The sequence below is a fragment of the Rattus rattus genome, chromosome 1 (assembly GCF_011064425.1).
Source record: "Rattus rattus isolate New Zealand chromosome 1, Rrattus_CSIRO_v1, whole genome shotgun sequence".
In the NCBI taxonomy this organism is placed as follows: Eukaryota; Metazoa; Chordata; class Mammalia; order Rodentia; family Muridae; genus Rattus; species Rattus rattus.
Window position 1 is genome coordinate 147,050,156 of NC_046154.1, and position 12,327 is coordinate 147,062,482.

The window sequence follows — 12,327 nt, forward strand, 5'->3', positions numbered from 1 at the left end:
CAGTGTCGCACATGATAATTATATTAAATAATACAGATAATGAAAACGGCTGCTAGAAAATTACTTCCTAGAGAGCAAGCCTGCGGAAAATGACCTCGAAGAGAAACGGAGTGAGTAGAGTTGAAGACAAAAATAGCCCTAGTTCAAGTTTCACAAATTGGTTATCTTAAGTATAAGTCATAAGAGACCAGCGGCAAAACGGTCCGCCAAGGAGCAGTCATAAAATGCACTATGAGTAGATAAACGGTAGAAAATGACGAAGAGTGAACAGTGCTTAGAGGTTAAAGTAACTTGTTTCAATCATGCCTGACAGTATACACTGTTTTCCACTACTGTTGATCATCTGTGTTTCAAATGGCTAGATAGAGTATTCAAGTGTGAGATTGATTTGAGAGACCCGGTAAGAACTTGCTGAGTGATGAGGGTAGAGGAGGGGGTGCTTAAGTCATTTGGTTGCTGCCACAGATGTAACATTGTGGGGTACAAGGAGAAGCACACTGGTACTTTCCCTTTCCCCACAAAATTTCTCAAGAAATTTAAAATTACACATATAAATATGTAATAATATATATGTGTAGAATATTAGGCTTGATACAAACACTGATGTAAACAGTGATTAATGGGGTGTAAAATAACCCCAAATAGTTTAGTGCACGTCTCGGAACATTCTGTGTCTCCACAAACAATAATGCGATTCTCTCGTTACCTGGATGAAGCCTGCCTTTAACACGGGTGAAGCGTCAGAAGTGTTTAGTTCATGTTTACCTGCTGACGCTAACAGTCAATGCTGCCATGGTTGACCAATGATGTGGATTTGCCACATTGGGATAGGGAAGTTGAACAGAGACACTTGTTTCACAGAGGTGATAAACTTTGCCTTGTTTTCCCGGTGGTCCTGTCCTAGCTTATGCTTGTTGCCACTGAGCCCGACACATATACCATTTTGCTAAATACTTAGGAAGTTTGTTGGAAATCATTTATACAGCAGTATTAAAGTAGAAATGAGAACATGATGTAAAATCACCATCCATCCATCCATCCTGAAAAGTATTTTATTATGGGAAATGAAGGTAAAATTAGGAAAATGTCTAGAGGGAAATAATTTTTAATTAAAAAATCTTGCAATAGAAATGTAGAAGTAATAAAAAGGACATAATCTTAAAAATTAATAATGATGTGTCCACAGGTGTTTATCGTAATGGTTAGTCTTCCATTCAATATGATCAAAACATTACACAGTAAAATTAGAAAAAGTATTCCATATGGTTAGAGTTAACAGTGCAGCAAATACTATTCATTTAAACCTTTTATATTAATGGAATAGAACAACTATAGGGGAAATCATTTATCAGGCCAAGGTTTAAAAACAGACATTTTTCTGAATCTTTCCATTGCCATACAGATGAACGATTGGAAACATACAGCTAATTCCATAGCAATGACAGGTAGTATGAAAGGTGCAGACCATCAAGTCACAGAGCCCAGGTCACACGACGTGATTGGAGATGTGGTTTGGATACGGAACCCTCCTTGGATGGCATATCAGAGTGCATATGGACGATACTTCGAGGCATTTCCGATCGTGGAGGAAGTGAAATAACTTGGATTGTATTCTGAGTCATTGCTTTGCTGCTACTTTCTGTGTGGGGTACACAGAATTTCATGCATGCACATCTGTTTGTGCACTGTATGAAACTGAAGATACCTAGGGACAGAGAAGCAAGGGATCAGGATTAGTGTACCATGGAGAGATGTAAGATCACTTCCTTCCATATTTAGAAGACCCTGACCCCTAAGCTTTATGAACACTTCCCAGCTTTACTCAGAGGAAGAGGAATATAGCCACAGTAACTTCAGTGTTTCTCAGCTCCCTTGGGAGGTGTGTTTCTGCCTGGGTTCCTTGGGGGAAGTGCAATTCTTATAAAATTCTATGGCTTCCCAGGAGAAGGGGACCTCCTGTCTTGTTGGGTCTCTTTGGCATTACTACAACTATATCTAGCTACTATCGCTAGCTGTCTTGTAATTACATGGGCACCAAACTCTATTCCTTGAATCCCTGTCCTCTCGTACCATGATTGAATACCTGTTCTCACCCATTGTCATTGGTGGCGTCTTTCGTGGTTTTAAATCTGCATTTAAGTTGGAAAGGTATTAAAAGGAGAAGACAAGGAATGTCCCTGGAGGCAGGCATAGCCTACCATGTCCAATTTCAGCTTTCTGCTCCTAAGAACCCTATTTAGAGAGTTAGTCCAGGTGATTTTTTTTTTCATCCTTTAAAGTACAGACTTTGGTATCTTCTCTGATTCTCCATTTTTGTCATTTCATATTTCTCTCCCTGGCTGTGGACTGACTCTCATCTCTCTTTAAGGGCCCCAGGGCTGAAGGGAGGACACTTACCACAGGTAAGAAAGAGGGCGATGGTTAAGTAGATGGTGAAAACTATCCATTTGGTCTTGTAATTAACGAAGTACACATACTGACCTTTATTTAGCTTGTGATGATACACAATGATTGCATAGAACAAAAGGCAACCTAGTGTTCAAAAGGAAAAGTCTTATTCTCAGGAAGTTTAAACCCATTAGTCAAGTCTTCACTCCCATTCACCCTATGGTGATAGGAACAACATCCCGCCCCAGCACGGCTGTTCCACAGAGTTATCCTAAGTCAGTGATAGATCTAATTCAGAAACAATATGTACCCTTGAATCAGAGAATTGGAAAGCTTAGCTATTTAAAGATTGCAGATTGGAACCCATAAGCCCATTGCAACTTCCATCAATAGCAATGAAGCCAGGAAGCTACCTGTGAAGAAACTCAGGAAGCCAATAAGGAGATGCACACACTTATTTTGAGAAATCATGTAGGTGAACTGCAGACCTATGATCAAGTTTAGATAGATGGAAATGTTGAGACTCATCATCATCATCCGTCTGATTGCCTCCAGGCTCTCTGTTGGGAAGCAGAAGCTATATTGAGAGAAGGATATATATTTCTTCTAGATTCATTTCCACGATTGCCCAGGTCAAACTTTCATGAGGGTCAAAAAAATCAGAATACAGAGGAGAGAAAAGGAATAAAGAATAAAGAGGCAATATATTCGGGACAGAAAAATTGAACCAGCAGAAGTTTAATGTCTTTATGAAAGTCTTTATAACTCATAGGTCATTAAGTATTATACCATCCCATTTGCTCCCAGAGTGTTAAAATCTATATTCCTTTAGGCCAGTCATTTTCTTCATACCCACATGTGACTACTTGTACTGACTATTCTACTGCTACTGAATAGGTTTTTCAAAAGTTCAGTGCTTAAGCTGAGGTGGTGGCTCATGCCTTTAATCCCAGTACTTGGGAGGCAGAGGCAAATGAACATCTGTGAATTTGAGGCCAGCCTGGTCTAGAGTGAGTTCCAGGACATCTAGGGCTACACAGAGAAAATGTGTCTTGAAAAGACAAAAACAAACAAATAAACAATCAGTGCTTAAATCACTGAGACCCCAATCTTTTCTTCCAAGCATCTACATGATGACATTTTACAGCAAATGGCTTACAGTGGCCTGAGAAAGTTGCACCCAGGAATAAAGGGTAAGTTGATTTCTCTTCCACCCACCACTTTCCATATTATAGTTCTGACCTTCAGGCCAAAAAGGAGGACAGCATCCCAGCCATGGACTGTGGGTAACTTTATCTTTTCTCACTTTGGGAATCAATTCCACCCAGTTTTCCATGATGAGTCCTGCTATCAACAGAAGTATGGCCCCAGAGGAGAAGAATATGTTGGCAGCCTGGATACTTCTGTTTGGAATGCGCATCATTGTGGATAAAAGTTTCTACCAGAGACTACCACCAACGTTTTATATGTCCTTGATTTGATTAGTCAGAAGATGCAGGATGAACTCGGGATGTTCACTGACTGCAGAGATGTTGACAGAGACGTCAGTAGAGGTAGATAGAAGCTGAAGTAATCTGAAGAACAAAAAAGATAACTTCCTCCCTTTACCACTCATATGAAGGGCAGACTGTTGTCAGAGCAACAAACTGCCATGGAATCCTCTGTCTGTTGGTTTGACCCTTGACCTTGGTACCTAGGGCATTGGAACAACCAAGGTTCTTTGAGAGAGCTTTAATGTGGTGAGGTCTGATTTCTTGCGCATGCGCGTGCACACACACACACACACACACACACACACACACACGCACACACACACACACACACACAGAGAGAGAGAGAGAGAGAGAGAGAGAGAGAGAGAGAGAGAGAGAGAGAGAGAGAGAGAGAGAGAGATCAGGAATAGACTTCAAAGACTTGAAGGGCTTCACTAAAGAGGTCCTAGTTCTATACTGCAGTCAGAATATTTGTGTAGGTGTTAGTGATACTCAGTGGAGTCTGTGAAAAGGAGAATCCTAAGGTCTTTTGAATGAGTGCTCAGTTAGTTGGCACCATAAGAGGAAATACCCATTAGACATTTTGGATGTGTTGTAGGACCTTGGGTCTTCAATATGGTTTCTCAAAGAAGCCTATTTAATTAGGCTTTGAGGGAGACTCAAGCTCTGAAACTCAATTTGTCCTGCTACACTGGGCCATTTCATTCCACTGTCTTCAATAAGGCATAAGAATCACTTTTTCTCAGAACTGCCTTTTTAACTTGGCAGAGAACACGTTCTATGTAGTCTTTAAGGAGACATCATGGTATGCACTAGGTTTGTATCCAGAGGGATGCTCTAAAGCTCCTTAAATGCTTTTTGCTGAGCTAAAAGTGAAACTGTCTTGACATGCTTCTTTCCCTCCAATTAAAAAAATTTTTCCTTTTATTGAAAATACTCATTTCTCATTCAGAGGATCCTGATTATAGTTCTCTCCCTCCCAGTTTCTCCCTTCCACCTGCCCTTCAGAATCTACTTCCTTTTTGTCTTACTAGAAAAGAAAAAGACTTCTAAGTGATAGCAACCAAACATGACAAAATAAAATACTATTAGATGAATTAAAATTTTTATTGGATATTTATTTATTTACATTTCAAATGTCATTATCCCCTTTCCTGGTTTCCCGTCCGTAATTGTCCTATCCATCACCCCTCCCCTGGCTTCTTGGGGTGTTTCCAGACCCACCCACCCACAACCCTGCCCTGACATTCCCTATATGGGGCATCAACCTTAGCAGGACCAAGAGCTTCTTCTTCAATTGATGCCCAACAAGGCCATCCTCTGCTATATATGCAGATGGAGCCATGAGTCTGTCCATGTATACTCTATGCATGGTGGTTTAGTACCTGGGAGATCTGATAAGTGGATATTGTTAGCATCTGCCTCTGTATTTGTCATGCTTTGGCAGAGCTTCTCAGGAGACAGGCTCTTGTCAGCATGCACTTCTCAGCATCAGCAATATTGTCTGAGTCTGGTGGCTGTATGTATATGAGCTAGATCCCCAGGTGGGGCAGTCTCTGGATGACCTTTCCTTCAGTCTCAGCTCCAAACTTTGTCTCCATATTTCCTTCTATGAATATTTTTCTTCCCCTTTCTAAGCAGGACTGCGGCATCCTCACTTTGGTTGTCCTTCTTGACCTTCATGTGGATTATATCTTGGGTAATCTGAGCTTTTGGGGTAATATCCACTTATCAGTGAGTGCATAGCATGTGTATTTTTCTGTGATTGGGTTACCTCACTCAGGATGATATTTTCTAGTTCAATCCATTTGCCTATGAATTTCATGAAACCATTGTTTTTAATAGCTGAGTAGTACTCCACTGTGTAGATGTATCATAATTTCTGTATCCATTCCTCTGTTGGAGGGCATCTGAGTTCTTTTCAGCTTCTGGCTACTATCAATAAGGTTGCTATGAAGATAGTGGAACATGTGTCCTTGTTATACGTTGGAGCATCTTTTGGATATATATATATATATATATACCTGAGTGGTATAGCTGGGTTCTCAGGTAGTACTATGTCCAATTTCCTGAGAAAACTCCAGACTGATTTCCAAAGTGGTTGTTTTAGCTTGCAATCCCACCAACAATGGAGGAGTGTTCCTCTTTCTTTATATCTTCTAGAACATCTGTTGTCACCTGAGTTTTTGATCTTAGCCATTCTGACTGGTGTGAGGTCCAATCTCAGGGTTGTTTGATTTGCATTTCCCTGATGACTAAGGATGTTGAACATTTCTTTAGGTGCTTCTCAATCATTTGATATTCCTCAGCTGAGAATTCTTTGATTAGCTACGCACCCCATTTTTAATAGGGTTATTTGATTCTCTAGAGTCTAACTTCTCGAGTTCTTTGTACATATTGGATATTAACCCTCTATCAGATGTAGTATTGGTAAAGATATTTTCCCAATGTGTTGGTTGCTGTTTTGTCCTAATGACAGTGTCCTTCGCCTTACAGAAGCTTTGTAATTTTATGAGGTCCAATTTGTTGATTCTTGATCTTAGAACATAAGCCATTGGTGTTCTGTTCAGGAAATTTTCCCCAGTGCCCCTCTGTTTGAGGCTCTTCCCCACTTTTTCTTCTATTAGTTTGAGTGTATCAGGTTTTATGTGGAAGTCCTTGATCCACCTGGACTTAAGTTTTGTACAGGGCAATAAGAATTGGTCAATTTGCATTCTTCTACATGCTGACCACCAGTTGAACCAGCACCATTTGTTGAAAATGCTATCTTTTTTCTACTGGATGGTTTTAGCTTCTTTGTCAAAGATCAAGTGACCATAGTTGTGTGGGTTCATTTCTGGGTCTTCAATTCTATTCCTTTCATCCCTTGCCTGTCTCTGTACCAATACCATACAGATTTTATCACTATTGCTCTGTAATACAGTTTGAGGTCAGAGATGGTGATTCTCCCAGAAGTTCTTTTATTGTTGAGGAGTTTTCACTATCCTGTGTTTTTTGTTATTCCAAATGAATTTGCAAATTGTTCTTTCTAACTCTATGAAGAATTGAGTTGGAATTTTGATGGGGTTTGCATTGGATCTGTAGATTGCTTTTGACAAGATGGCTATTTTTACAATATTAATTCTGCCAATCCTTGAGCATGGGAGATCTTTCTATCTTCTGAGATCTTCAGTTTCTTTCTTCAGAGACTTGAAGTTCTTGTCATACAGATCTTTCACTTGCTTTGTTAGAGTCACACTGAGGTATTTTATATTATTTGTGACTACTGTAAAGGGTGTTGTTTTCCTAATTTCTTTCTCAGCCTGTTTATTCTTTGAGTAGAGGAAGGCTATTGATTTGTTTGAGTTAATTTTATATCCAGCCAGTTTGCTGAAGTTGTTTATCACATTTAGGAGTTCTCTGGTGGAATTATTGAACTCACTTAATATAGTATCATATTATCTGCACATAGTGATATTTTGACTTCTTCCTTTCCAATTTGTATCCTGTTGCCCTCCTTTTGTTGTTTGATTGCTCTGGGTAGGACTTCAAGTACTATATTTAATAGGTAGGGAGAGATTGGGCAGTCTTGCCTAGTCCCTGATTTTAGTGGGATTGCTTCAAATTTCTCTCCATTTTAATGTTGGCTACTGGTTTGCTGTATATTGCTTTTGATATGTTTTGGTATGGGCCTTGAATTCCTGATCTTTCCAAGACTTTTAACATGAAAGGGTGTTGAATTTTTGTCAAATGCTTTCTCAGTATCTAATGAGATGATCATGTGTTTTTTTTTCCTTTGAGTTTGTTTCTATAGTGGATTATGTTGATGGATTTCCATACATTGAACCATCCCTGCATCCCTGTCTACTTGATCATGATAGATGATTGTTTTGATGTGTTCTTGGATTTGATTTGTGAGAATTTTATTGAGTATTTTTGAAAAGATATTCATAAAGGGAATTGGTCTGAATTTCTCTTTCCTTGTTGGGTCTTTGTGTGATTTAGGTATAACTGAAATTGTGGCTTCATAGAAGGAATTGGATAGTGTTACTTCTGTTTCTATTTTGTGGAATAGTTTGGAGAGTATTGGTATTAGGTCTTCTATGAATGTCTAATAAAATTCTGTACTACTCCCATCTGGTCCTGGGCTTTTTTTGGTTGGAAGACTTTTAATAACTGCTTCTATTTCTTTAGGAGTTATGGGACTGTTTAGATGGTTTATCTGATCCTGATTTAACTTTGGTACTTGGTGTCTGTCTAGACAATTGTCCATCTCATCCAGATTTCCAGTTTTGTTCAGTATAGGTTTTTGTAGTAGGATCTGATGATTTTTTTTAATTACCTCAGTTTCTGTTGTTTGTTTCCTTTTCATTTCTGAGTTTGTTAATTTGGATACTCTCTCTGTGCACTCTGATTAGTCTAGCTATCTTGTTGTTTTTCTCAAAGAAGCAGCTCCTGTTTTTTGTTTTTGGTTTTGTTTTTTGTTTTTGCTTCTTTGTATAGTTCTTTTTGTTTCCACTTGGTTGATTTTAGCCCTGAGTTTGATTATTTCTTGCTGTCCACACTCCTTGTGTGTTATTTGCTTCTTTTTGGTCTAGAGCTTTCAGGTGTGTTGTTAAGCTGTTAGTATAAGCTCTCTCCAGTTTATTTTTGGAGACTCTCAGAACTATGAGATTTCCTCTTAGTACTGCTTTCATTGTCACATAAGTTTGGGTATTCTTTGCCTTCCTTTTCATTCAATTCTAAAAAGTCTTTAATTTCTTTCTTTATTTCTTCCTTGACCAAGTTATCATTGAGTAGAGCATTGTTCAGCTTCCACGTGTATGTGGGCTTTCTGTTGTTTTTGTTTTTATTGAAGACCTGTCTTAGTCCATGGATAGGATGTATGAGATTATTTCAATCTTCTTGTATCTGTTGAGGCCTGTTTTGTGACTGAATATATAGTCAATTTTGGAGAAGGTACCGTGAGGTGCTGCAAAGATGGTATATTATTTTGTTTTAGGATGTTAAATATCTGTTAATTCCATTTGGTTCATAACTTCTGTTAGTCTATCTATGTCTCTGTTCAATTTCTGTTTCCATGATCTGTCCATTGATGAGAGTGGGGTGTTGAAATCTCCTACTATTATTGTGTGAGGTACAATGTGTGCTTTGAGCTTTAGTAAGGTTTCTTTTATGAATGTAGGTGCCCTTGCATTTGGAGCATAGATATTCAGAATTGAGAGTTCATCTTGGTGGAAGTTTCCTTTGATGAATATGAAGTGTCCTTCCTTATATTTTTTGATTACTTTTGGTTGAAAGTCGACTTTATTTGATATTAAAATGGCTACTCCAGCTTGTTTCTTAGGACCATTCCCTTGGAAAGTTGTTTTCCATTCTTTTACTCTGAGGTAGTGTTTGTCTTTGTTGCTGTGGTGTGTTTCCTGTATGCAGCAAAATGCTGGGTCCCCCTTATGTATCCAGTCTGTTAGTCTATGTCTTTTTATTTGGGAATTGAGACCATTAATGTTGAGAGATATTAGGGACCAATGATTGTTGTTTCATGTTATTTTTTTGTTAGAGGTAGAATTTTGTTTGTGTGACTATCTTCTTTGGGTTAGTTGAAACAAGATTACTTTCTTGCTTTTTCTAGGGTGTAATTTCCTTCCTTTTCTTGGCGTTTTCCATCTATTATCTTTTGTGGGGCTGGATTTGCAGAAAAATATTGTATAAATTTGGTTTTGTCATGGAATATCTTGGATTCTCCATCTATGTTAATTGAGAGTATTTCTGGATATAGGAGCCCGGGCTGGCATTTGTATTCTCTTAAGGTCTGTACGTCATCTTCCAGGATCTAGCAACAGTCTCTGTTGAGAAGTCTGGTGTAATTCTGATAGGTCTGCCTTTGTATGTTACTTGACCTTTTTCCCTTACTGCTTTTAATATTCTTTCTTTATTTTGTGCATTTGGTGTTTTGAATATTATGTGACAGGAGGAGTTTCTTTTCTGGTCCAATCTATTTGGAGTTCTGTCGGTTTCTTAAATGTTTATGGGCAACTCTTTCTTTAGGTTAAGGAAGTTTTCTTCTATAATTTTGTTGAAGAAGTTTACTGGTCTTTTAAGTTGGGAATCTTTGCTCTCTTCTATACCTATTATCCTTAGGTTTGAACTTCTCATTGTGTCCTAGATTTCCTGGATGTTTGGTTAGGAACTTTGTGTGTGTGTGTGTGTGTGTGTGTGTGTGTGTGTGTGTGTGTGTTTTTTTTGACGGGTGGTTGTTTCAATGTTTTCTATGGTATCTTCTGCCTCTGAGATTCTCTGTTCTATCTCTCGCATTCTGTTGGTAACTCTTGCATGTATGATTCCTGATATCTTTCTTAGATTTTGTATCTCCAGGGTTGTCTCCCTTTGTGATTTCTTTACTGTTTCTCTTCCCTTTTTAGATCCTGGATGTTTTTTATTTAATTCCTTCACCTCTTTTGGTGATTTTTTTTGTTTCCTCTTTAAGGGCTTGCATCTGTTTACCTGTGCTGTCTTGTATTTCTTTAAGGGAGTTATTTATGTCTGTTTTAAAGTCCTCTAACATCATCATGAGTTGTGATTTTAAATCAAAATATTTTTTCCAGTGTTTTGGGGGTATCCAAGGCTTGCTGTGGTGAGAGAACTGGGCTCTGAAGGTGCCAAGTGGCCTTGGTTTCTGTTGCTTAGGTTCTTCGCATTGCCTCTCGACATCTGCTTATCTCTGGTGTTAGCTGGTCTTGCGTTCTCTGACATTGGCTTTACCCTCCTGTAAGTCTGTGTGTCAGCACTACTGGGAGACCAGCTCTCTCCCTGCGGGATCTGGCACAGGGTCATCTCAGGGCATAGGCAGTAACTGGAAGGTTGCTGCCCCGGATTGCTTGGTTCCTGTGCACTGAGGGCTCCATGAGGGTTCCTCTTGAGCTAGGAATGTGAGGAGAAATCAACAAAAACTTTCATATTGAAGCTGAACATGGCAACCCAACAGAAGGAAAAGTGTTCCAAGAGCAGGCGCAAGAGAAAAATACTTGACTTTATTTACAGAAAGGAATCCCATAAAAATACAAAGCTAATAGCTACAACATATGTGCAGATGACCTGGTGCAAACCCATGTAGGCCTACCTATAGAATTTCCTTCTATGTTTTTAAAATTTCATCACATAGTGCTTTCTTTGTGTCTGAAAGGGTTTCTTTAATTGCCTCAAATACATTCTCTTCAATCCTATGTATTATTTGATAGTAATATATTTTCCTTATAGTTTTAGTTTTGAAAAGACAATGTTCCACATTAAATTCAGTCTTTGAGGTAAGACTTTATGGTTAAGAGAAAAGACTTATCATCTTGAGTTTAAATCTTGGCTCTTCTACCCTTCAGTAATGATCTAGTCTTAGAGGTAATGATTTTTATTATATAAGGGTTTTATTAAAAAAAACCACTGTATGTCAGCAAAGACTTCAGATGCACAGCACTTGAGTAGAGTCTAGCAAATGGTCAATAGTATCTGAGCAATAGCTGCTAGGTTCCTTTGGGCTCTTTACGAGGGGACTACTGTGTAAATCTGCACGAAGGCAGTTTACTGGAAAGTACTCCAGGGAATCACCTATATTGGTATGTCATGGTAGTGGATCAGAGCAGAAATTGATGGAGATGGAGAAACTTAAGACTCCAGAACTCTGTGAACACAGTTTAGTTGGCCATTCCAGTGGAAGCCTAGAGGCTAGCACTTCTGGGTTATGGAGACCTGGCCCAAGAGATTTCAAAGAGAAATAAGATCTATTAGCACCTGGGATAGAGATAGTATTTTATCTTAGAACCTGGAAACTTTCTGCCTGTGACCTGATCATTTACTTTAGTCTAAATTAAAAGGCAATGTACCAATTTCTTTGGTGGAGGACTTTTCTTATTCATTAATTACTTAAGTAAGTAAGTAAGTAAGTAAGTAAGTAAGTAAGTAAGTAAGTAAGTAAGTAAGTAAGTAATTTACATCCCAAACAGCTCCTTCTGGTCCCCACCTCACACTGTCTCTCCCCATCCCCTCCCCTTCTTCTCTGAGAGAGTGAGGCTTTCCTGGGTACCTCCCCACTCTGGCACATCAAATCTCAGTCTAATTGGGTACATTCTCTCCCACTGAGGCCAGGTCAAACAGTCATGAAGACTGAGCTACCTGTCTACTACATATGTGCTATGGGCATTGTTCTGTCCTATATATGTCCTTTGGTTGGTGGCTCAGACTCTGAGAGTTCCCAGGGACCTTGGCTTGTTGATGATTTTGGTCTTCCTATGAGGTTCCCATCTATGTCAGGGCTTAATCCTTCCCCCATATCTACAAGAAGTGCCCCTCCTCCATCTAATGTTTGGTTATGAGTATCTGCATCTGTTTCAGTCCTCTGCTGGGTAGAGTCTTTCAGAGGACATTTATCCTAGGCTCCTGTTTGAAAGCATAATAAAGCATCCTTAATAATGTCAGG

General features: G+C 39.0%; 1 protein-coding gene across 2 annotated transcripts; it reads right to left on the reverse strand.

Annotated features, from left to right (window-relative positions):
* Nucleotides 1–1,338: 1,338 nt before the first annotated feature.
* LOC116889720 (transmembrane protein 225) lies at nucleotides 1,339–3,929 on the reverse strand. 2 transcript variants are annotated; one of them, XM_032890601.1, is made up of 4 exons: nucleotides 3,631–3,929; nucleotides 2,802–2,948; nucleotides 2,398–2,532; nucleotides 1,339–1,705 (listed from the first exon to the last, which is right to left on the reverse strand). In XM_032890601.1, exons 1-4 carry the CDS (start codon nucleotides 3,809–3,811, stop codon nucleotides 1,473–1,475), a joined length of 696 nt encoding a protein of 231 aa, XP_032746492.1. In that variant the 5' UTR covers nucleotides 3,812–3,929; the 3' UTR covers nucleotides 1,339–1,472. The 2 variants fall into 2 exon arrangements, with proteins under 2 accessions (XP_032746492.1, XP_032746497.1); XM_032890606.1 differs by lacking the exon at nucleotides 2,398–2,532 and having other exon boundaries at nucleotides 3,631–3,811.
* Between the last annotated feature and the right edge of the window lie 8,398 nt (nucleotides 3,930–12,327).